At 45.4% G+C, this 26110-nt stretch overlaps 1 protein-coding gene across 3 annotated transcripts in view; it reads left to right on the top strand.

Moving 5' to 3' along the window:
- Nucleotides 1-26110, top strand: part of AHCYL1 (adenosylhomocysteinase like 1) — a 41104-nt gene that overhangs the window by 6164 nt on the left and 8830 nt on the right. For all 3 annotated transcript variants that reach the window (XM_008264723.5, XM_089337009.1, XM_089337008.1), the window contains exons 2-6: nt 20247-20358; nt 22694-22837; nt 23838-23938; nt 24369-24471; nt 25850-25944. In XM_008264723.5, coding sequence (XP_008262945.1) covers nt 20247-20358; nt 22694-22837; nt 23838-23938; nt 24369-24471; nt 25850-25944 — 555 coding nt within the window. The remainder of the gene's footprint in view (nt 1-20246; nt 20359-22693; nt 22838-23837; nt 23939-24368; nt 24472-25849; nt 25945-26110) is intronic.

Raw genomic sequence — 26110 nt, 5'->3', positions numbered from 1 at the left:
TGCATAGCAGTATACAGTGGGGCTTAATCATTTACAACCCTCACAAGACATAAAGTAAAGAAGTTTAATGAGCCACTGGTAAAAAGTTGTATTTGCAGTCCTGGGGTAGAGAGTAGAAGGACTTCGGGAGAAGCAGGCGTGTAGGACTATCGGCGCATGTCCTTGCTTTAGGGTGGAAGCTCCAGAGCCTCGGCTCACACGCCTGGGTGCCTAACCTGCAGAGCTAATGGGCTGGCCGCGTACTCCCCTGCCAGCCGGAGCCAGTTCACGTCTTGGAAAGGGACACCCTGTACTCAGTTGCATGATGGCAGTGAGGCTTACCAAACAGGAGGGGTCTGGAGCTGCTTGCTCTTCCTGCTGTTCACCTGCTTCCTGCTGCAGGCTGTTTCTTACTTCTGAAAACTGCCCAAAGAGCAGGCCTACTGTTGTGGTTTTCTCTCCCAGTCTTGCGAGTGTCCCATAGCGTCAGTGACCCCCACTAAGCCGTTGTGCTCAAGACACCAAGGAAAATGCTGTGCTGATCTGCAGTGGGCCACAGCCCTGGGGGAGCCAGCGATGAGTTGAGTGGCAGAGTGCAGGGGCTAAAGTCTGGGAAGAGCTAGGTGCAACCTTGTTTCATTCACGTAGACCCCCTGCATGAAGCTGTTCACATTGTGTTTGGAACATTGACAGGATTTTCAAAGTTCTATGTCTAATGAATGCTCTGGCTCTCCCGATACTTGTTAGCTGTGTTAAGGTGAACCTTTGGGGCTTAGGTTTCCATGGGCATAGTGGGAATTACTTTATCCCTTTTCCCCAGGACTGGTTTGACCTCAAGGTCAAAGGTTTTGGGCTGTGACCTATTCTGGTCCTCGGAGCCTAAAATTTTAGAGATCTCTCAGAAGACTTAGTAGGGCAGACTCTGATCTGTCCCTCTAGCTAGCCCTACTCTTGTCTCCCCTTCAAAGGCTTTAAGGAAAATTTATTTGGGCTCTCCAAGACTGTTAGCGTTATTTTGGAGGTGTAGAACAGAGACATTGACCTTGTGTTTTCTAAATGCACACCCCCATCTTTGATTTCAGAAGAGAAGCCAGTCAATAGACAAATTTGCCAGAAGACTGAAACAGGCATTTCTGGCCCTTTGGAGGGAATGCCAGATTAGAAACTGTAGCACAATGGTTCATAATCTTTGGCATCATAGATCCCTTTAAGAATTTTATGAAAATCATGGTACTTCCCTCAGGAAAATTCAGGAGCACAAAACTATGTATACACCGGGGCCAATGCTGTGGTGTAGTGGGTAAAACCACTGCCTACAATGCTGGCCATCCCATGTGGGCGCCAGTTCGAGTCCTGGCTGCTTCAGTTCTGATCCAGCTCTCTGCTCTGGCCTGGGAAAACAGCCGTAGATGTCCCAGGTCCTTGGGCCCCTGCACTCATGTGGGAGACTGGGAAGGAGCTCCTCGCTTCAGATTGGCCCAGCACTAGCATTTGGGGAGTGAACCAGTGGATGGGAGACCTCTCTCTCTCTCTCTGTGCCTCTCAAATAAATAAATAAATCTTTAAAAAAAAAAATGCATACACTTTGGGAGAACTTCTGGGACTTCCTGAAACTCACCCACAGCCTATCCTTTCTTTATAGGTCCAGAAACTGCTAGGAGATTCAGTTTCCAGCCTGCAGTTTGTTCTTATGGCTTGGAACAAAGCTGAGGGTGTTGGTTGTTGTCATCCCTTGCTTTGGGATGCTTCTTAGCTTCCCACGAGACTCATTATAAATGCCTTGAGGGTTCAGCTCAGGAACTTAACGTGCTGAAACCAGCATGTCAGCACCTTCGAGGGTTTTTGAACTGTTTTGTCACCACTGCTCTTTATTTGAAGTGTGGACACCCCTGAAGCTCCAGAGCTGATTGCTTTGTGGTGTTTGGAATTGGGGCCTCCACGTCCTAGACCTAATAGCAAATCTAAACAATTCAGTTTGCTTCCCTGTGTCTCTCAGAATTGGTTTTCACTGTGGAACTAGTTTCTCAAGTTATGATACCTGAATTGTCATCATTGGATTTCTCCAGATGGAACCTGTGGAGGGTGAGGACCACATCTCACACATATGCATGGAATGTAGTTCCTGGCATATAATACTGCCAAGAAATTTCATGTATTGAGTAATGTGCGATGATTATCCCTAGGAGAAAGTAAGTTGGATTCGCATGGTAGCTTTGACTCACTTTCCCTGTCAGTCCATCAGGCTTGTTTTTGCAACGTAGATCCCTCCCACGTGGCTCAAAATCAGGAAGTACTAAGAACTACAGATGAAAAAATGTTGAAAATTTCCGACAACTTAGTATACCCCTTTAGAAAATGCCAGAAAGAGGAGGACAGACTGTTCTGAATACACAGCTTCCAGATTCTTAGCGCAGAAACAAGGGAACACAAAGCAGTGACGGTGGGGAAGGTCACTTGAATTTCTCACTGTGGGAACAAACAGGTTGTAACCCTTAGAATTAGGGATACTGTCCAAAATTCAGGTTCTCACATGGTCTTGATTTCGTGAGTAAAGGGGTTTGAGGCTTGGGGGTCAGTCATGTGTTGAACAGTGTGATTTTGGAGGGTAGGTTGGAGCCTAAAAGTAGCAGCGGTTCTGCCTGGCAGTGCTGAGCAAACTTCTGGTTCTTACTCCGCAGACCTGGCTGCCCCTTCTGAGCCAAAGGTTGACCTTGATGCTCAAAAGCTTTGTGTACCCTTGCTCTTGGAAACACACCTTCTCTAGAATTGCAGTCTTCTGGGAACTGGGCCAGTGCTTGTCCTAGCCAGGAGCTCGGCTCTGTTTGGCACTGAGTCTTGTATGTGCTATTTCCTTAAAGTACCTGGCTTAGGTAGGATTCAGGGGAAAGGGAGACCTTTAGAATTTTACTGCTTTAAATAGGTGCTTTGTGGAGATGGCAGATGTGTTTAGTTGCTCTGGTAACCAATTCAGTTTCTTCTTGGTGGCCAGGTGGTATCCAGCATCTGATTCAGTACATGAGCTTTTAGTGCCCAGCTTCTGAGCGCCAGACTTCTTAGCAAGCAAGACATGAGGATTCCCAGGGTTCACTTCTTACTGGGAATAACTCAGCTGGCTGGTCCTGCTGGGGACTAGATGAATTGTGAATGTTAATTATACTGATTAATACAGTGGTCTTGGTAACAGACTTGTAGCTGCTGTAGAATCTGTTTATTTCAGGTTTGTTAACAGAAAGACCACATGGGTTGGGGACATGGTGTTCTCAGTGTAATAAGCTGTATTGTAAGTCCAAGGAAAATGCAGCCCTCGGGGGCTGACCTTATGGCATCGTTTCCCTAGGATTTCTCAGAGGGAAACCACTCAGGGTGGTTTCTGTCCTTGTTTGCCAACTGAGAATGAATGGAGGTTGGCAAAGGCTCGGTTCTTAGTGGAGGAGGGGTGAGGTCAAGGACGTTTCCGGATCATAAAGGTTAGAAAGAAAGGACCTGTTGGAAAAGCACCTTATTTGCTGACCTAGTTTATGTAATTAGGAGTAGGTAGTTGATGAGATTAGTTTCGGCCCTTGCATTCAGGAGCAGGAACCCCTCCTGTTTGGGGAGTAGGGGTTCATAATATTGTGCATTCTTTTCCGACTCCACAGGGAAGGGATTAGCTGAGTGCTGGGCATGTTTGGAATGAGAGCACTTTGCTAGTTTTTCATAAATTTGGATCAAGACATTGTAAAAATACATAGTTTCTTCTTCAGACAACCTCCTTGCCACGGTCTCCTACCCTCGGCGGGTCTGTCTGACGGATTGTCTACAATGACAGATGGAATGATAGCAAAGGTAGAGTCTCAGCTTCTGTGACTCACTTGTTTTAGCTGTGAAAAAGGCATATCTAATCCATTTGTTCCCTGTGTTCCTTGAGTCACTTTATCAAGAGCCTGGTGAACTCAGGATGCTGTGTTTGCTTTTTCAGACTCTGCTTAGGTTGTATCTTAGAACACTACTTCTCATGGAATGGGGAGGAATGGAAGGTATCCGTCAGAGGGAGGTTTACTTAAGTACCATAGATCTACTCAGTCCAGCACAGAGGCTGAGCATAGACTGTACAGGGACAGGTAGAGGGTGGCCTGGCATCTTGAAACAGCTTCTCCAGATAAACTTGAAAGATCTCGGATTTCGAAGCACTCTTTTAGATTGTATAATAGCAATGCTGCCTAAAACTGTTATGAAATCTGATATGGGGAGATAACACAGGTAACTACCTATGGTGAATAATTTTGATCGTGGACAAAAATCTTGTGCCTCACGTGAGAGGTCGTGAAAATAGTCTCCCCTTACTTCTCTTTGCCAAGGTGTTCAGAGTAAGCCACCGCGTGAAGTCATGTAGCCCTGTCAGCTCAGGGTTGAGCTCCCTTTGTGTCCCGAGACCTTGGCTAGGCAATGAGGATATATCAATGAAGGAAGATTCATACCCCATAGAACTTGAGCTGTTTCAGGACGGCATACATCCACACAACGATTTAGGGGTGAGGGAGAGTTGACAGGCAGCATGAAATCCTTCTATGGACTCTGGCCCAAGAACCTAGAGTGCTGGCCTAGAATTAAGCAAGTGGCTGTTTTCATCAAGCCAGGCCCCGAAACTGAGTGCTAGGGATGATTGTCTCCTGGCCACAGCACGTTGTCATTTCTTGCGTGTACCACCCCCAGCAGTGTGCAAAAAACCTGATCAGGTCTGTAGAACAATGAGGAATGGCCAGGCCTCCTCTAAACCAACAGCATTTCCTCAGCCTTACAGTATTTGAAATGCTAGGGACGATCCTGACTCTCTGTCCTCACCACTTCTGATTGGCTGGGCTTCCTGGATTTGCTGGATTAAAAATCGGGTCAGAATATGAGTGCTTGTCTAAGTTACTAATTTATATTGTGAATTCCTGTACTAAGGGTTATAGGAAAATTGATAAGACCATAAGAGGGCATTTTAGTGAAATTCGGTATTCAAAGAAAGCACAGAAAATCTCAGAAGGGGTTGATTGCGGGCCTGATGAAATAGAGTAAAGACTAGAGAAGGAGGATTTTTAAAAAGACACAGTTGACTAAGATGGTGGAACAAGTAGTCAGGAGAGCATCTTCGTTCTGAGACTCAGAAAATTCCTTTGTGGTCTCGAGGGGGTCTTCAGTATCGCTTGACTGTCAAGTAGGACCCAGAGTTTTAAAAAGCAAGGTCAGATAAGGGTTTGCTTTATTTATACAGGTGTTAACATATCTCTGTGCCTGGAAGGGCCGGTGTTTCACCTGAACGAATGACCAGATGGTCCCTCAGGGTTTATACAGTGTGCAACATGAGCTGCAGAAACATGAATGAAATTTTGTTTGGGAGAAAGAATTAGGTAGAAAAACCTGACCGTTGAGAGGCGAGAGCACAATGAGCACACGAGTCTGTGTGAGTCCTGCCTTTCCTTTTCTGGAATCTGATTCTTTGGTACAACCACAGGCCAGGACCTCCCTGGGGGACTCTTCACCAGGGGTATTCTTGTTGTCTCTGCCAGATGTCTCAGGGGAGCTTGCTTTACGCACACTGAAAGATTGCTGAGCAAGGCTGCAGTTGAGGCCTCCTGTGCCGAACTAACACAGATTCAGATCCCATCAAAAACAAGGCCCCCATACCCCCGAGAGGAGTCAAGGCCTCTCATTGGCTCTGTTTCTAACTCTTCTCCAGCATGTAGAAAAGCCATTTTACCATGAAACCTATTAATGTATTGATAAGAACATCTCATGGTTTGCTCAGTGATGTGTTAGCACTGGGGTTGCCTAATCTAAGGGGATATAATCACATACCAATTGTTTTCATTTCCTCCACACACACCCCTCACTTTAATTAATTTATTTGAGAGGCAGAGATACAGAGAGCTCCCATCTGCTGGTCCACTCCCGACATGGCCAGAATGGCTGGGACAGAGCCAGGCCAGAGCGAAGCTGGCCCAGCGCTGGAGCTGGGAGTGAGTGCAGTCCAGGTCTCCCACATGGGTGTCAGGAATCCAATTACTGGAGTTACCACCACTGCCCCCTGGGGTCTGCATGAGCAGGAAGCCAGAGTCAGGAGCCAGTGTCCGGTGTCAAACCTCGGCTCTTCGATGCAGGATGCAGGTGTCTTAACCACCAGACCGAATGCCTGCCCTTATTATCTATTTTTAAAGAAGTATTCTAAAATGACCAAAAGGAGACAAAAATAAGTTTTCTTAATGACCAGAAGGAGTTCAGACCTCTCTTCCCAGACCTGTGTGCATCTGTTTTTTAGTTACATTCAGCTTGTGAAACTATGTAGTTAAAACCTGCTATTTGGTTTTTGGAAAAATTCTGTTCTTAAAAACCATACATGGGGCCGGTGCCGTGGCTCACTAGGCTAATCCTCCGCCTTACAGCGCCGGCACACCGGGTTCTAGTCCCGGTCGGGGCACCGGATTCTGTCCCGGTTGCCCCTCTTCAGGCCAGCTCTCTGCTGTGGCCAGGGAGTGCAGTGGAGGATGGTCCAAGTGCTTGGGCCCTGCACCCCATGGGAGACCAGGAGAAGTACCTGGCTCCTGTCATCGGATCAGCGCGGCGCGCCGGCCACGGCGGCCATTGGAGGGTGAACCAACAGCAAAAAGGAAGCCCTTTCTCTCTGTCTCTCTCTCTCACTGTCCACTCTGCCTGTCAAAAAATAAAAAATAAATAAAAAATAAAAAAACCATACATGGAAAATTTTCAACACTCATTAAGTACTTCATTTGTGTTTTTTTTTACACTTCTTTTAGTGTTATTGAAATAGAATTGACAAAATTGCATGTATTCAAGGTGTATAATGTAATTTGGTTTTGTTTTTAAAGATTTATTTATTTGAAAGGCAGAGTTACAGAGAGGCAGAGTCAGAGAGATAGAGGGAGGGAGGGAGGGAGAGAGAGAGAGAGAGAGGTCTTCCATCTGCTGGTTCACTCCCCAGATGTCCGCAGTGGCCAGAGCTGTGCCGATCCAAAGTCAGGAGCCAGGAGCTTCTTCCAGGTCTCCCACATGGGTGCAGGGAACCAAGGACTCTACTGCTTTCCCTGGCCACAGCAGAGAGCTGGATCAGAAGTGGAGCAGCCAGGACTCAAACGGGTGCCCATAGGGGGTGCCGGCACTGCAGGCAGCGGTTTTGCCCCTATACCACAGCACCGGCCCCAACGTAATGTTTTGATATAGATATACATTGTAGAATGATTACAGCAGTCAGGCAAATTAACATACCCATCACCTCACAGTTACCTTCCCTTGTATATGTGGTGAGAACAGTTAATGTCTACTCTGAGATGTCCCGAATTCAGTGTATACTATTAACTGTAGTCAGTGTGCTGTACATTCACTCTCCAAAACTTCTTCGTCCTAGAACCACAAGATTACACCCTTGTATCAGCGCCTCTCCACCTCTCCTACCCCTTAATCCTGGTAACCAGGCTTCTACTCCATTTCTATGAGTTTGACTTGTTCAGATTCCACATGTAAATAGATCATTTAATTGAATAGTTTAATTAAACTGTAGTAATCACTGATCATATACTTGGATCCAGATTGGTTCAATAAAATTAAATTGCCTTACTTTTTTTAGAAGAAATTTTTTGTCAGGTATAAATGCATCAGTGACAAAATTTATCTTTTTTTTTTTTTTTTTTAAGCTGGAGCTCTTTGTATTTAATGTAATTCTTTTGTTTTGGAAAATTCAGCTCCTCAAGTTTTCAGACATCAGAACAGAGGTGACTTGAAGAAGGTGCTTTTTTGAGTGGCATACCATAGGTGAGAAAGGAACCTAGTGAAATTTGAGTTACACAGAGAGAGAGAGAATCTTCCATCCGCTGATTCACTCCCCAAATGGCTGCAATGGCAGGGGCTGGGCCAAGCCAGAGCCAGGAGCCAGGAGCTTCTTCTGGGCCTCCCATGTAGGTGCAGGGGCCCAAGCACTTGGGCCATCTTCCACTGCATTCCCAGACACATTGGCAGGGAGCTGGATCAGAAGTGGAACAGGGACCAGGCGCGGTAGGCTAATCCTCCGCCTGCAGTCCTGGCATCCCATATGGACGCCGGTTCTAGTCCCAGCTGCTCCTCTTCGAAATTGCCTTAAGCAAGTCACTAGGCCCCTGGCCCTGTTCTGTGTTCTCATCTGTGAAGTGTAGGTGCAGCACTGAAAGATTACAGGACGTTTTGAAGGTACAGGTCCTCTGTGAACCGAAAGCCAGCAGCCTTGAGGCAGATCACTTAAACCAGAAAGTCACAGGAATCTAGGCACTTGGGATCTGGGAATTTACCATACTAGGAAGCATGGATTTCAGACTTCTTTTTCAGGCAGCTGTAAGAAACCTCAACCCCTGCTCTTTGTTGTTGTTGTTTTCACACCAGTGAGTCTTGTTCTTGGTTTGTCAAGAGTTAAACAAAATGTTTGCAAAATATGTATATCAATGATATTCAAGCAGTGTTATTTGTTGATAAAGTTGGCCAAGTAACTTCCTGTACAAAATTTAATGTTGTCTTGGTTTTCTGCATAATGTAAAGCAAGAAATCTTTATCCGTGTGCTTTCTTGTAAATGGCTCTGGAGGAAGTCATAAGTCAGGAAAACCCAAACTTCTGTATTCTGATCTGGGAGTGGAAGATGGGGGCCGGGGCCATCCTGTTGGCAGTCAGGAGCAGTGGGTGCCTCTTACTTTGAAAGCCCCAGCAGTCTCCTAGCCTACAATTCTTTTCAGCTGACTTACTTCTTACCGGTCATCTCAGGCATGGGTGGAGAGCCTCCGGCCTGCGGACGCATGGACTGTATTAGGCCCATGGAATCATTTGGTCTGGCTCTGCCGAGGCAACTGCAAATGGGACTCAAAATTCAATAAATCTATAGCAGGCTAATTTGTAAGTTGATAATGTGATATGGCCCACAAATGAGGTTATAAATACCCACAGGGCCCTTGGCAGAAAAAAGGTTCCCCACCCTTGGTCTAAGGTCAAGATTTTACACTGAGACTACTGTCTAAAATCAAACATACACATCTCAAGTTAGAAAGTTAAAAAAATGGCAAGTACTTCTCTGAAATGAAAAATAGTTATATTTTTAAAATGATTTGATGTGACTGATTCTTTGAGTATTTTGTCTCTCAGTCTTTCCCTCTTCTAGAGGCCTATTTGTGTTGTGCTTTTAAAACCTGTGGAACTGGATCAGCTATAGCTAATCTTCAGAGGGGTTTCACATTGTGTTTTAGGCTGAAAGTGTTCAGTCTAACTACAGAATGGATTCTGAAAGGTTTCAGTGACCCACTGATGTTTGGAAACAGTAACTCTTACTGCATGGTCACTATTTAACATTAGGTCTTTAGAGTCCGAGTAATTTTATTTAGTGTTGAATTTTGAGGGTGTTTCCCTCCGCTCTACCCATACTTTAATGGGTGGTGACTGACAAAATTGATAGGGTTTCTGTCTCATTAACCTTTGTTGGATGTTAGCCTGGGACTCAGAACTCTGACCCTCGTAGACTCAGCTGCCACTTTCTGGAAGCTGCTTGAGGTTCTTCTGCGGCCCAGGTACTGTTTGGCAAGGATTCTCCTTTTCTTTCCCCTGTGGTTGGGTGTGGCCTAGCCTCCCAAATAATAAGCCGACTTACAGTCGAGATCCACCCGCTCACACAAATAGGTGAATTTGGTTTGAATTTGTAAAACATAATTGGCTTTCAACCTCACTTGAGCCAGACTTCTAGATCAAAGAAGAACGAACTTTTCTTCTGCATCACTTACCTTCCTTCTCAGTAGGCTAAGAAATCATACAGATAGCATTTGCTTCCGGAATTCAGGAGACCCATCCTCTTTCTAGAGCTGGCCATTGAGTGCTTGCTTTTGGTGTTAAGTTTTATTCCCATAGAGGTTCACTTGAAGAAGAATATAGATCTGCCTATTTATAAGCAATTGACAAATTTTTTTTTTTTTTTTGACAGGCAGAGTGGACAGTGAGAGAGAGAGACAGAGAGAGAAAGGTCTTCCTTTGCCGTTGGTTCACCCTCCAATGGCCGCCGCTGCAGCCGGCGCACCGCGCTGATCCGATGACAGGAGCCAGGAGCCAGGTGCTTTTCCTGGTCTCCCATGGGGTGCAAGGCCCAAGCACCTGGGCCATCCTCCACTGCACTCCCTGGCCATAGCAGAGAGCTGGCCTGGAAGAGGGGCAACCGGGACAGAATCCGGCGCCCCGACCGGGACTAGAACCCGGTGTGCCGGCGCTGCAAGGTGGAGGATTAGCCTATTGAGCCACAGTGCCGGCCCTTTCTTTTTTTTTTTTTTAAGATTTTATTTTTTATTTGAGAGGTAGAGTTACAGAGAGAGGGAGAGAGAGAAAGGTCTTCCTTCTGCTGATTCATTCTCCAGATGGCTGCAGCGGCCGGAGCTGTACCAATCTGGAACCAGGAGCCAGGAGCTTCCTTCAGGTCTCCCATGCAGGTGCAGGGGACCTTGCCTTGCTGTAAGGTTTGTCAGTTAGTTAACTGTGAACATCATTTAAAATCCAGATTGGCTTTAGAAGGTACACCAAATTAAGGCTAATGTAGGGGTGGACGTTCTGGCACAGCAGGTTAAGCTACCTCTTGGGAACCCACATCCCATATTGGAGTACCTGGTTCAAGTCCTGGCTACTGTGCTTTCCATTCAGCTTCCTGCTAATGTGCCTGGGAAGCAGCAGATGATGACCCAAGTGTGCTTGGTTCCTGCCAGCCACGAAAGATAGCTGGGATGGAATTCCTGGCTCCTAGCTTCAGGCTGGGTCAACCCCAGCTGTTGGGAGCATTTGGGGAGTACAACAGCAGAGGAAAGATATCTCTCTCTGTCACTCTGCCTTTCACCTAAATAAGTAAATTTAAAATAATAATAATTAGTTACAAACTTCAAAGGTGAACATAGTTAACCTGGCTCAGTATCTCCCTATAGTCAATAATTGATGATTCTTTTTATTTTATTTTATTTTATTTTATTTTTTTGACAGGCAGAGTGGACAGTGAGAGAGAGAGACAGAGAGAAAGGTCTTCCTTTGCCATTGGTTCACCCTCCAATGGCCGCCGCGGCCGGCACGCTGCAGCTGGCACACCGCGCTAATCCGAAGGCAAAAGCCAGGTGCTTCTCCTGGTCTCCCATGGGGTGCAGGGCCCAAGCACTTGGGCCATCCTCCACTGCACTCCTGGGCCACAGCAGAGAGCTGGCCTGGAAGAGGGGCAACCGGGACAGAATCCAGCGCCCCGACCAGGACTAGAACCTGGTGCCGGTGCCACTAGGCGGAGGATTAGCCTGTTGAGCCGCGTCGCTGGCCTACAGACTCTTGACTTCCACCTTGCTCAGCCTTGGCTGTTGTGGCCATTTGGAGAGTGAATGAATCATTGGATGAAAGATCACTCTGTGTCTCTCCCTCCAACTCTGCCTTTCAAATAAATAAATCTTTTTTAAAAGTGGGGGGGGCAGGAAGTGCTTAAATGGAATCATGTCAAAAGGACAGAAAAATCAGCTTGAAGGAGGTTCTGCTGGCCAAACTTGAAACAATATGAGCATTTGGTATGCTTAATGTATGATTGAGTGTGACATGTTGAATAAATAAAAATATGAATGAGAAGTTAAAAGGAAAGAGGGTGAATAAAAGCTTGTGTTTACAAAAGAATTCCAGCTCAAAGAATGTGGATGGAATGGTAGAAAAACAAGATTTTATAACCTCCCTCTCCCGGCAGAAATGGTTCAGGCAACAATTATTCACAGATGGTAAAGTCCGTAGGGAACAGGGAACTCACATAACGATACTTGTCACCTAACAAATTAACCTTTACTTGCAAAAGACAAAATGTGCCTTTTAAAGATGGAATCTGCTGGTCTCACTTTGGTTTTTGTTTTGTTTTTAAAGGTTTATTTATTTGAAAGGCAGAATTACAGAGAGAGGGAGAGACAGATCTTCCATCCACTGGTTCACTACTCAAATAACTGCAATAGCCAGGGCTGGGCCAAGTGGAAGCCAGGAGCTTCATCCAGGTCTCCTGTGTGGTTGCAGGAGCCCAAGGACTTGGGCCATCTTCTGCTACTCTCCAGGTCCAGTAACAGGGAGCTGGATCAGAATTGGAGCTGCCTGGACTCAAAGTGGCGCCCATATGACATGCCAGTGTTGCAGGCAGCGGCTTTACCTGATACACCACAATGTCATCCCCTGCTGGTCTCACTTTAACCAAGGATTCGATCCCACTGTCACTAACAGTTGAACAACATGATGACATGTGCCTCTCAGTGTGATGCAGAGTGAAGTAGACCTTGTTCTCTCTGAAGCATTCTTGCCAGAGTTTAATTTCTTTCTGATCACACTAAACTTCTGTTTACAGGGAAGAAACAGGAAAACAACCAAATGCATTAATGAACTCTGATTGCATCCTGAGCTGAAAGGATGAGAGAGGCTGTTGGATCCACAACTATAAAAGATACTCTTGAGAAGATGGGAAAAGTGTGAACAGTCTAGATAACTGAAGTATAGAATTATTGTTGAGGTTCTTAAGTGTGGTGATGTTGGTAATGTTGTACAGAAAATGCTTATTCTTAGAAGGTGCATTTTGAAGGAATTTTGAAGTGAATTTTCATTGTTTGCAGCCTTTCTTTTTCAGAACCATATGAAAGTATGTGTTTGTGTGTGTGTGTGCAATGAAAGATATCTAGTGTGGAAAATGGAAGATCAGTCTAGGTAGAATGTATGCAGGTGTTCATTATACAATTTTTTAGATTTTTCCATGTTGAAAATGATTATAGTAAAGTTGGGAAAATAAGTGGGAAGTACAACAGTGGTAATGGTGAGGGAAGACCTTATAGTAGCACTAAAGTAATGAGTACATTCCAGGAACCAAGATTCCTTCACCTGTACTAATTATGTGAAACAACAAAGACAAAACTTAGACTCAATGATAATTCAGTGTTGGGAGAACAAGAAGGCTGGTTGGCATGTTTTATTTAATACCGGTTGTGAAATTTGGATGAGGGAAGCATGGACCGGGCAGGCAGCTGGTCAGGCAGATAGCTAAGTAGGCAATGAAACAGGGGATGCGTGTTACATTCCGTCGTCAACTATGGTTTTCACGAGATTACGATACCCGTCTCTGGATCACTGGCATTGGCTAGAGTACTTGCGGAGATAAGGATTTTGTCTCATATGAAAAGAGGGGAAGTAGTTGATAAGGGGAAAGCTGCTCTCTGGCAAAGATTTTCAAGCTATTTCTTGCTTTGTACGGTGGCTCACTAGCATGGGAAGAGGGCATACCTTACCCCTTCCTCCAGCATTTGCCAAAGATCGATTGAGCCCCATTTTGAAAGGTTTCTTCTGCCTGCAGCCTTGGAGTGTAGGAGTGTGTGTGCATGTGCATTCCTGTGTGCGTTATATCCTGTTACTGTTGAGATACAGAGAAGGGTAGAGTGGGGGAGGGAGGTGTGTGCTGTGATTCGTCAGCCCGCTCACCCCCACCCCTGCAGAAACTCAGGCCCTTTCTGGGGAGACTGAGAACTTCAGAAACTTGAGCCCCAAGGGAGAGCAGGGAGCAGCGGCTGAGACCTGCTGAGGCTCAGAAGACTGGTTTCTGCACAGGGAACGGAGAGCGGACCTGAAGGTGGCTGTGGCTTCGACTCTGTGGCCGGAGATTGAGTCCCTTGAGATAAGTTGTTTCCTGGTGGGTGTGTCCAAGGGCCACGTGTTGGGAAGGGAATGCCCTTCTTTAGGAAACTTCTTTTTCCTGATTGAAGTGAAAGATACTCAGACTTGTGTTTTTCTTGTACGGAGGAGTTTGTGTTTGTTGATAACTCTTTCTTTGGATCCATCTATAATGGGACTCAGACTGGTCACTGGTAAGTACCAGGAAAAGGTGTTGCGACTGTTCAGGCTAATTACCAAATTCTCTTCCTTTCCTGTGGAAGAGGAGTGGTCCTAGAGTAGATTCTATACAAAGAGAGAGTAAATTAGCCAGAATATGTGTGAAAGAAGCAGGATCGCTTTTCGGTCTTTTGGCTAAGATCAAGTATAGAAAAGAAGTAGGAAACCTGAAAGGTGTTCTAACATATTGCTTAGTAATTGACCTTGTTAAAATTTCTAGCTTCTGATAATCACTTTTCTCCCCATTTGTTAAGTGTTAGCTAAGAAATATGCTTACCATATCTGTTTTTAAAAATGGGGTGTGGGGGGGCAGGCAGCGTTGTGGCATAGCAGGTTAAGCTGCCACCTGGGATGCTGGCATCCCATAAGGGTGTCAGTCAGAGTCCCAGCTGTTCCACTTCCAATCCAGCTCCCTGCTAATGCACCTGGGAAAAGAGCAGAAGATGATACAAGTGCTTGGCCCCTGCCACCAGGTGGGAGACCCGGATAAAGCTCCTGACTTCAGCCTGGTCCAGCTCTGGCTATTGCAGCCATTTGGAGAGTGACCAGCGGATGGAAGATCTCTCTCTGTGTCTCTCTCTCTTTCTAACTCTGCCTTTCAAATAAATAAATCTTTGAAAAATAATTTTTTTTTTCATTTTAGAGATGATTAGAGAGAGAAAACTCTCCTCTGCTTTACTTCCCAGATGCCCACAACAGCTGAGTCTGGGCCGGAGCTGGGAACCAGGAACACAATGCAGTTTGGGTCTTTCATGCAGGTGTCAAGAGCCCAATTACTTGAGCTATCATTGTTGCCTCCCAAAGTCTGCACTAGTAGAAAGCTGGCTGGAATCAGGAGCCAGAACTAGAACTCAAACCCAGGTACTGTGATGTAGGACAAGGGCATCTTCACTGCGAGGTTAAACACGATCCCTAACTGTAATTGCTAAACAGAAAAATCTCTACACACAGTATGCTAGAGAGGACAGTGGAACAGAATATATAAATTTAGGAATGTCAGTGGGGTTTTCAAGTGAAGAAACTTAAAAATAGCCTCATTCGTCTAACTACTTAAGTAAAAACTGCATTTTTTATTCTATGTTCATACACTTTTTAAAAAAAATTATTTATTTGAAAGAGTTACACACATGGAGAAAGAGAGGCAGAGAGAGAGCAATGTCTTCCATCTGCTGGTTCACTCTCCAATTGGCGGCAAGGTCAGAGCTGTGCTGATCCGAAGCCAGGAGCTTCCTCCAGGTCTTCCCATGGGGGTGCAGGGGCCCAAGGACTTGGGTCATCTTCTACTGCTTTCCCAGACCATAGCAAGGAGTTGGATTAGAAGTGGAGCAGCCAAGACTCAAACCGGCGCCCATATGGGATGCTGGTGCTTCAGGCCAGGGCTTTAACCCGCTGCGCCACAGTGTGGGCCCCTATGTTTAGGCTTTGTTTCTGTTTAAAAAGACTTTTTATCATTGATTAAGTGAAGGAATGTATCCTTTTGAAGAAATTTATATTCTGTAAATAAAAATTGGTTGAAGCTGTAACAAATAAATAGGTAAATTTAGGAATGTCCTCAAAAGATCTATAACATACCAGAAGATGAATACTTTCCAATCAAATAATCCTCACCAGTAAGAAAGACTGATCCTCTCACTTCTCAGGTGTGCTTTCTTGATGATTTGTTTTCCTAGTAACTGCTGTTTACCTATGAGTCTAATTCTTCACCCTTAGGAGGAAATGTTTCTGAGAAAATGAAAAGGTATTAGACAGACATGTGAGATAACAAGTTTAATAAGATGTCTAGCCTTACCTCTGATGTCTTTTTTTTTTAAGATTTATTTAATTATTTGAAAGGCAGAGTGAGAGAGAGAGACAGATCTTCCACCCACCGATTCACTCTCCAAATGACTGCAACAGCCAGGGCTGGTCCAGACCAAAGCCAGGAGCCAAGAACTCCGTCTGGGTCTCCTGCGTGGTGGCAGAGGCCTAACTGCTCGGGCCATCTTCCAGTGCCTTCCCAGGTGTGTTAGCAGGGAGCTAGATGGGAAGCAGAGCATCTGAGATTCAAACTGGAGCTCCGATACAGGATGCTGGCTTTGCAAGCAGCAGTTAACCTGCTGCGCCACGCTGCCAGCCCCCAGCCTCTGATTTTTCAAAGCCTAAGTTAAATAATATCTAAATAAGACTGTGAGGACCATAGTATCTGGCATATTCCTAAAGGAGTGGTGAAATTCTGTGGTAAAGCCATTAGCCTTGTTGTTCCACTGTAGGTGAAGGTGTTTGTACAGATTTTTAAGAATTGTATTTCCTTACATAGATCTTTCATAGACTGGTGCTTGGTACTTAGTGGGTACCTAGCAAATGTGAGGACTAAAAGAATATGGTGCACCGTAGGGGTTATCCTGACCATCGTCCCTTGGCCTTAGGGTCATAATGGAATCTTGGTGACTTTTAATTCTGGTTCAAGAGCTAGAACACAAAATTGGATATGACTTGGGAAGCAGTGTAGCTAAGCATGGGAGTATATAGGCCATGTGTTTGTGGAAGTGAACTTCCAGTGGTTAAAGGAAGTATCAGTTAGTTTTAACTAAACAAGTAATGAGCAATTTTTTCTCCTCTGGAGGCTTTTGATCTTTTTGGATTGCCTGTGATCCCTTTTTTCTTGGTAATTTCTATACAACAATACTTTCAGCTCATTGTGTCACCAGACTTCCACTAAAATGTACAGCAACCCAAAGTATTTATTTAGTAGAGTTTTTTCTTTACCATTCTCAGTATCACAAAGAAAAAAGTCAACCACCTTACCTGACAAGCTGTTTGAAGAAGTGCTTTAAAATAGCATTTCAACTGGCCTGATATTTAACCGGGTTTGTAAGACGCAGCAAATGGACTTCTGTATTTGGGTGTGCTATTTGAAGAATGGGTCAGTCTGCCCTTTAGCCTTTCTCAGAAGTGCTCAGTTCAGGCATGGAACACTGGTGTGCTTGTTTAGTTGTGGGAAAGGCTGTTTATGGAGTGGTGAGTGCACAAGCAGAAAACAGTGCTGTAATATAAGACTTTTTGACATTGAGATGGTTTTTGGACTTCAGCCACCTTATTATCATCTCCTCTCCCCTCTTCCCGATTCTACAATGTATTTGAGCCTAGTATTCCTTGTCAATCTAGATTTGTGAAAATACTAATGCATGCGAATTAAGGCAGGGACTTGAAGAAATCATGATAGGAATTAAAACAGAACAGCTTTGCAATCTTCTTTTGATTTCCTTTTACCTACATTCTCATACTTGACTTAAATGCAATGAGTCTATCCAGGTTTATCCTAGTGAGAAGGCTCTTATAGCGACCTGGTTTCATTGGAAAGAAAACATGACATCCCAATTGCTTTGGACAGCAGTGACTATATGTGTGCCATAAAAGTAGACAACACTCCTGGAGATACATCACCAAAGGAAAACCAGAGCTGCTAGCTGTGAAGACAACCAGGCAGGCTCGGAGGAAAGTGGTCGAGCAGGTGTATTCCACAGCAGCAGTGGCGAGCTGGGTTCTCTTCAACATGTGCTTGGGCTAAGAGAGAAGGCAAGAATAGACAGTCCCCATCCAAGTCATCACAGAGTTAACACTCTGCCCACTTAAAATGAGGACCATGTTTGTTCGAGAGTTGGGATGGTAGGAGGGGCTGCACTGATAAGTAAGCTCCATGTAACACAGTCTAATATTTTTAGATGGGAAAGATTTTGCTAAGCTTTAGACTGCTGGTGAGCTCTGTTAATACAAGGAGAGGTTATGCCAATTACTTCCGTTCTTAGGGTGCTCGAGAGACACACTGCTGTCTGGCCACAGTTGCCTGCCTCATGTGTGCACACTCTCTTTCTCTTTCCGCCCTCCTCTCTTATCTAAAAAACTGTAAATGGTACTGCAGTTCCCTCCCTTCACTTCCCATAAGTGGTGTTAGGGAACACGCCCAGAACCTTCTGGAAAAAGATGAGCAGGGAAGGGAATCCTAACAGCCGTGAGAGGAGAGCAGTTGCTGAACAGACTGCCCAGGCCAGCAGCTGGGAAGCCTGTGGAGGAAGGGCCATTTCTGGACAGTGTGAAAGGGCAGGGATGGTGTCCTGCCCATGCGTTTCTTCTGTCTCCAAAATAGCTGCGGGTTGTGTTGAGAGTCATTGCCTTGGTCCTGGTTGAATCTCTCAGTAAGACACTCTGCTGACTGCAGAAGGCATGCCAGCGTGCAGTGGGAAATCCTGACCTGTGACCACTTCAGGGACTTGGGTTTTTTGAAAGACAGTTGCACTTTTGATGTTTAAGCTACTGAAAATTAAAAGTTTCAGTGCCAAACTTAAAAAGCTACTTTGGTTGTACAAAGATCCTTATTGATCGAGTTCTGATGTAGCTGTGTGTGGCTTAGCTTGTATGTTTATTATCTGTTTGAAGCTTGATCTGGTCTTACAGAAAGGGTTTCAAAAGGTTCACATATTCTACAGGTGTGTATTGAATGCCTTCTTACGTGTATGAGCCTGGGCTGGATGTCAGGGTTTTGTATGTCCTTTCCTTAAACATGTTGTGGACTCTGCGCCCTCCTTCATTCACAGAGTTGCCTAAAGTAAAACACTTGCCCCATCCGACGTTGAATCGAGAGGCATTTTTAATGGAAGCACACCCAGGTTTGTCCTCCCAGGCCTGCTGCTCAGTGGTGGTATCCGTGTGGCTGTTACCCAGTGACTGTCCTCTGCCTGGGTTCTTGGGGTATACCATACCAGACAGAAAGGTGAAAGCGCAAGTCTGTGTTCTCTTTTTTTTTTTTTTTTTTGACAGGCAGAGTGGACAGTGAGAGAGAGACAGAGAGAAAGGTCTTCCTTTGCCGTTGGTTCACCCTCCAATGGCCGCCGCGGCCGGCGCGCTGCGGCCGGCACACCGCGCTGATCCGATGACAGGAGCCAGGAGCCAGGTGCTTTTCCTGGTCTCCCATGGGGTGCAGGGCCCAAGCACCTGGGCCATCCTCCACTGCACTCCCTGGCCACAGCAGAGAGCTGGCCTGGAAGAGGGGCAACCGGGACAGAATCCGGCGCCCCGACCGGGACTAGAACCCGGTGTGCCGGCGCCGCTAGGCGGAGGATTAGCCTAGTGAGCCGCGGCGCCGGCGCCTGTGTTCTCTTGATTACTGCTTCCTTACCTGTGCACCAAGGTTTCAGTTTGTTCTCAGCTGCCTGTGCCTAGGCTGTGCTCGTGGGCCTGACTCTTCCACTGCAGGCTGATGGGTCCCTATCTGGAGGGTACACTGACAGAAGGAGGGTTTTGCGGCTAACGAAAGGGTTGTTTACTGTTCCTTCCTTGGAAGTGCTGTGAACGTGCTGCTGGCACTGCGCAGAGATTTTAATCTGTAATCGTTTATATTTCCTGAGACAGTTGCTAGACCTGGCTTAATGGAGTCTCCATGGCAACCTTTAGATTTAGTCAGATATTGAGGAGAATCTCAGTTTAGATTCTCAAACCATCCTATTCATTTTGGTGAAATTTATTTCAAAGTTTATTTTGTATTTATCAGAACTTAAACAGGCATTCAGAAGGAAGATTTAAAACATGTAATGGAAGTATTTTCATATACTTTATTAACACCTATTAATTTATCTTCAGATAATATTAATTGCAAGCTATTTGCTGTTTATTAAAGCCAAACTTCCAAGTATCCCTCCAACAATTATCTAGTTCTGGTTTATTTCATTTAAGAAATTTTTTTGTACAGTTTATCATGCCATTATTTCTCTCCTTCCCTCAAATAAGGCCTAATTAGCTAGAATATGGTATGTATGTCTTTTAATTTCTTATTCATCAGCACATTCTGGTATTTTAATTTTTTACTGGGTACAGAAGGTTCTGGAGATACTAAATTGTTTGTCTGAAGTATGGACATATGGTTGGACTCTGAGTATTGGCATCCTGACGCCTATCACTATTTCTAGACATCTCTTCATAATCCTTTCAAAAAGCAAGACCATTGCCAACTTTAGCTACAAGAGAATATTCTTGGGGGGCAGGGGGGGCAGAGCTACCATAAAATTATATCTAGTCTTTGGTAAAGTTAGGAGAAGCATAAATGGATCAAAATTAGAGAAAAAAAATTAATGGAAAGTAAGAGTTATTTTTCAAATTAGACAAATGCTAAAAGAAATTTGATCTTAAGTCAACCCTCTCCACTGAAATCCTGCTGAAACAATTGAGATGGGAAAAGTAGTTGGTCTACAGGGTCAGAGAGTTGCCTCCCCCCATCCTTGGTAGGCAAGTTGCTGGTTTAGTAGTAGTTGTGTGATGTGTTGGCTTTTAGGGAAGATATTGTAAGGCCTTTAAAAGTACATAGACTCCCCTTGTTGTATGTTTTCAACTTTTTGTCTTTCTCCTGTAGCAAATCCAGTTTGCTGATGACATGCAGGAGTTCACCAAATTCCCTACCAAGACTGGCCGGAGATCTTTGTCTCGCTCCATCTCCCAGTCCTCTACTGACAGCTACAGCTCAGGTAGGCGTGAGTTCCCGTCCTCCGATCTTTCCTACCTGTTCACTACCCAGTGCTCTTATCCAGGATCTAAAAGCACCCCACGTCAGGACTGCCCAGGTGCTGAAAGCTATTGGTGTGCTCGGACAGCTTCCCTGACTGTCTCAGTGTGTAGTCTGTGAACAGTGCCCAGTTGGTTACGCTGGGCCAGTTCCCATTCCCATATGTATGCCATCCATGTTCCAGAGTGGCTGACAGAACTGGCCTTGAAAAGGAAGTATAGGAGCCAGTGCTGTGGCACAGCAGGTTAAGATGCTGTCTGCATCTCATATGGGTGCCAGTTCGAGTCCTGGCTGCTCCACCTTCTTTCCATCCAGCTCCCTGCTAATGTACCGGGGAAAGCAGTGGACAATGGCCCAAGTGCTTGGGCTCCTGCACCCATGTGGGAGACCCACATGAAGCTCTTGGCATCTGGCTTCGACCTGGCCCAGCCCTGGTCAATGTAGTCAAGAGGAGTGAACCAGTGAATGGAAGATCTCTCTTTCTCTGCCTTTCCCTGTCTCTCTGTGGAACTCTGCCTTTCAAAGTAAATCTTTAAAAAAAAATAAAGAAGAAGAAGAAAAGGAAGTATACTAGGAAGCTTGATTTCTTGGTAAAAGTACACCCTACCATCTGTCTTTCTCTTTCTTGTCCACAAAATTGCTTGAATTGTAACAATAAATACTGGTACTTTGCCTTCTTTTATTTGCTTAGTTACTTGTTATGTTGAAGTATCCCCTTCTGTTAATCTGTGATGTGGGAAAGATACAAACCACCATAAGTAATGAGACCTCAGCCCCGCTTCTTCTTTTTAGTTCCCCTCCCGTCTTGCCTGTCTGTAAGTAAAGTTACGTCTGGTTTGAGCTGTGCCTTTGGCAACCATAGAGGGCATGTTAGAAAATGAATGTGGAAGAGGATACAGAACTTTGGAAACATGAAGGGGGTCCAACCCGCTCATTGTCCAACTGACGGTCATTGTTAACAGATTTAAAGGCTTGCCCAGGGTCCCAGATTGCTATTCACCTCAGCAAAGAGATTTAAGGACTGAGCTTGAGGTATCTAGAATGTTAACACACACACACACACACACATACACGCACCTTACCTGTGTCCCTGATAACCTGATATAGACCAGATGCACATTAGTGATAGATAGGCTTAGCTCCAAAATCAACAAATGTGTGGGCATCGGTGTGCAAGAAACCACTCCAAATATCATTGTCGTCATAAAGTATAAGGTATCTTGGAGCGACAGATCAAAGAGGTGTGAGTGGTAAGCAGGCTAGTTATAGCTAAGAAAGAAGGAAAGTTACTTCTGAAAGAACAAGTTAGAAGAGGGAGAAAGATGGAAGGAGTAAAAAAGACTTCGAGGAAGTCTTCAAGATCATGATGGCCGTGTCATGGAAACCTGTTAGAGCGATTAAAAACAGCTGAGTGCTGCAGGTCAGCCGTCCCGGCAGGGAGGATGACCTTGGTGGTCGTGTTGGGTTAGCTGGGCAGGAGTCTGGGAGAGGCTGCAGGAACAGCGGTGACGAAAATACTCAATCCAGGGAGGAAGGAGATTCGAGAGGTGAGGCATAGATGTTGTTCATCTGCTTGCAGGTCTCTCTGAAGGGTATTTTTAGCTTTCATGAGAAGCTGCTTTTTTAAAGTTGATCATTTCGACACACTTCCTGAGAGCTGGCAGTCGAACCAGAGCGGCTTGCCTTTGTGTCGTGGCTTCCCTTCTCTACATTCCTTGAGTGCACACCTGCTGTAAACTCTTGATGTAAGACTGTCTAGTCACATTCACGTTTACTAGCAGCTCTCAGTATGGGGTCCTCTGACCAGCAGTACCAGCAGAACCTGGGAGCTTGTTAGAAATGCTGACTCAGTGGAAAGCTTGGTGGGGCCTAACAGTCTGTTTTAACAGACCTTCCGTGTGATTCTGAAAGGTGCTTAAGTTTGAGGCCAGGGATCTGTAGAAATAGCATTCCTTTTCTGCCCTGTGGTATTTTTCCAATTTTGCCAGCTCTGGTTCCATCCAGCTTGGGACCGAGTTACCTCTGTTGTCTGGGATCGCTACAAGGGGCAGATTTGTGGCGCCACAGGTAGTGACAGCAAAGTAGCATTAGGGTGAGAAAAGGAACTGCAACACCGAAAGACCCACCAGCTTCATTCATACCTTCTAAAGTCCCTAGAGTAGAGCTGAGAATGACGTCAAAGGTAGCTCCAATTAAGGCTGATCGCCGAAGCTTAAGGACACTCCCTTGGGGACTGCACTCTGGGGAGCTAGGGCCATTGAGGTTTTTCTAGCCTCTTCTTTCTTTCCTGGCTCCAGCTGCATCCTACACAGACAGCTCTGATGATGAGGTTTCCCCCCGGGAGAAACAGCAAACAAACTCCAAGGGCAGCAGCAACTTCTGCGTGAAGAACATCAAGCAGGCAGAATTCGGGCGCCGAGAGATCGAGATTGCGGAGCAAGGTAAAGAGCGGGCATGGGTGGCGGACCAGGAGCAGCCCCCTTGCTGGGCCTCAGGGTTTACAAACAACTCAGGGCTGGAATGCCAGCCCAAAAGGACCCTGGGAAGAGACAGAAGGCGGGGCTTTGAGACGAACGCTCTCTCCATGGAGCTTGAGTTCTGGGCTCTTGTTCTGTTCTCCCTTCCTCCTGTTCTCAGCGCGTGATAGTTACACACAGAGCAGTTTGTTTCTCCCCGCCGTGGCAGCATGTTCAGAGATCTACACTGCGGAGTCAGCAAGTCCTGGATGGCTGTGTGGTGTCACTGATGGGGATCTGACTACATCTGCCAGTCACAGAGACCTGGATCTCCCAGAAGCAGCAGCTGATGTGGGAGGGTGCTAAGCTAAGGATGTGGTGGCCTGGGGTCTTGTTTGGTCCTGAGCACCCTCTGCTGGAGCAGAGTGAAAGTCACTGGTGCTCAGATCTGGCTTTCTCTGTCCTACTCCACTCCCCTGAGATCCCTGTACTCTGATTGTTTTCCCATTGAAGGCCTGTTTTATACTGAGAAGGAGGAGAGAAACCAAACAGATGGACAGGGTAGGGTAAACCACGGAAAAACAGAAGCCACGTTGCTTCCAGTGAGGGCAAAGTTTTTTTTTGGGCCTGATGATTGTGTGTAGGAGTCCATTGGCCAGTGCCACAACTATTTCCCACTCCTCCTGAATGAATGATGAGACTCACTTTCCATTTTGGTCAGGTTTGAGAATTTGCTTCATTCTCTGTTCAGTCCTCTGCATATAAAGCTGAAGCAGTAGAGGAAGAGAGAAATCGCAAATGACACATGACAACTGTCCACGGCACTGCTGGTGAGGCTGCCAGTCGTCATGGAAACACACCTAGCGGTCTTCCGCCTCATCTCACCCTATCTCAGCAGATCCAGAGCAGCCCTAGGTGTTGCCGGGGCAGGAGCTGATGATGCTGCTAAGTGCGGACCTAGCTCAAATCCTCTGTTCTTTCACAGACATGTCTGCTCTGATTTCACTCAGGAAACGTGCTCAGGGGGAGAAGCCCTTGGCTGGTGCTAAAATAGTGGGCTGTACGCACATCACAGCCCAGACAGCGGTGAGTTTGTTAGAAGAGATGGCATTCCTGCTAATGAGGGGAAGAAAGCGGCAAATGGGTTTTATAGACTTGCTTTTCCTTCCCCATCTAGCCAACCTCTAAATGCTATTAGATGGGACTGCCCTGTTATGCAATAATGGCGTTTTCTAACTTTGTGTGGGTAAAGCAACTGTTAGAAAACCTGACTTAGGAAGATCTAGATTGGCAAAAATAGGATGGTTATAAAAATTTTGTTAAGTCATTAACAAAGACTTCCAGAAACATATATCTTGGGTAGAGTTAAATACCAGTGTGCCGCCTGGCTGGGGTTAGAGCCTTTTGTGACTCTCTTGCTGTAGAGTTGATGGATACTTCTTTCTTACTGGGGTTTGCTGCCCACTGCTGCATGGCCCGCCTCTTCCTCACCCTGTCTTCCTGCACATCCACACAGGTGTTGATCGAGACGCTGTGTGCCCTGGGGGCCCAGTGCCGCTGGTCTGCCTGCAACATCTACTCAACGCAGAATGAAGTGGCTGCAGCACTGGCTGAGGCTGGTAAGTTCAGCTTTTCTCACCAACTTTGCCCTAAAGTAATGATCTAAACATTTATGTATTGAAATTGTCGTTGCATGGCCATTTGTGTCCAATGGTTATAGAATTGAGGGGTAATAAAAATGAACAGGAAAACAATAGATGATAAAATTAAAGTCTGTAGTCATGATGGGGTATTAAGTAGGCATTTAAAATGATCTTTGAAAAGAGTCTAATGACATGAGGAAATGCTCAGTTCTTTTTTCTTTTATCTTTTTAAAGATGTATTTATTTATTTGAAAATCAGAATTACAGAGAGGGAGAGACAGAAAGAGAGAGAGATCTTCTCTCTGCCGGTTCACTTCCCATATGGCCACAACTTCCAGTGCTGTGCCAGGCTGAAGCTGGGAGCCAGGAGCTTCTTCCAGATCTCCCAAGTGGTTATCAGTGGCCCAAGTGTTTGGGCCATTATCTGCTGGAAGCTGCATCGGAAGTGGAGCAGCCGGGACACAAACCAGTGCTTATAGGGATACCGGCATCACAGGTGGTGGCTTTACGCACTGTGCCATGACACCAGCCTGGAAGTGCCTGGTTCTCATGTTAAACTCTGTGAGCCATATACGTATGAGCGCCGCTGAGCTCCTTTCACTGTGAGAGAACACTAGTGAGAAATGCCGTATTTATTGCTGGCTCATTAGATTGTTTGGTATTTAACGGTGCATTGAGAATGTATGAGTTTAGGCAAAATAGTTTTCTTTGAGTACCTCCAGTTGTGACAGGATCCTCAAAAGGCAGCAAGTAATACTTTTGTTTTTCTTGCTATTCTTTCCTGATAAGTGTTTATTGCAGAAAATATAGAAAGTTCAGAAAAAACTATAACCCACGGAGGTGATATTTGATAAATTTTTCCTTTTTTTCTATCTAAACAGTAATAAAATAAGTCTTACTGTGGACACTCTTTAAGCTAAATGTACTGTTTTCAAAAGCAATTGATGCCACTGCAAACCTCGACAGCGTCACTGGCAGTATTCATCCTGGATCCATGTGACTTGACTTTGCTACTTTCCTCATGTTGAACACTGAGTTGCATCAAGATGTTTGTTGATATAAACAGTGCTCCAGGGAACAACTGTGCATTGATTTCCACTTCATTTTATCTCCTCAGCGTACAGTTAGAGAATAGCACTGACCCAAAGAGTCTTAAAAATAAAAGTCCCTTTATTTCTTCACCAGTTACTTCTAAAAGTGCAGACTTTTTGAGTGTTTTCTGGGTTTGTTTGTTTTTCCTAAGTTTTCTCCCTCCTGGGATAGTTCCTTTTGTCTTTTTCACGGATCTCTGAAAGGGCTAGTGTCAGGACGTTCAGCAAGGGAGGAGTGATCTGATTGATTCCTGTCTCTGTAGGAGTCGCAGTGTTTGCTTGGAAGGGCGAGTCGGAAGATGACTTTTGGTGGTGCATTGACCGCTGTGTGAACATGGATGGGTGGCAGGCCAACATGGTAATGATGCCTATCTCTCCTACACTTCTGACAACAGATTTATTTCCTTTTTTTCCCCCTCAAAGCATGGTTCCCTAAATGTGTTTGGAGTATTTGATCTTATGCACTGACACTGTTGTAAAAGTGTACATAGCTTGATACCTATTCAGAATGATTCTGAGTAGTG

This window comes from Oryctolagus cuniculus, chromosome 7 (assembly GCF_051225735.1).
Source record: "Oryctolagus cuniculus isolate XC-2025 breed Fujian yellow rabbit chromosome 7, ASM5122573v1, whole genome shotgun sequence".
In the NCBI taxonomy this organism is placed as follows: domain Eukaryota; kingdom Metazoa; phylum Chordata; class Mammalia; order Lagomorpha; family Leporidae; genus Oryctolagus; species Oryctolagus cuniculus.
The sequence above is the reverse complement of the archived record's forward strand: the minus strand, read 5'-3'. Positions and strand labels throughout refer to the sequence as shown.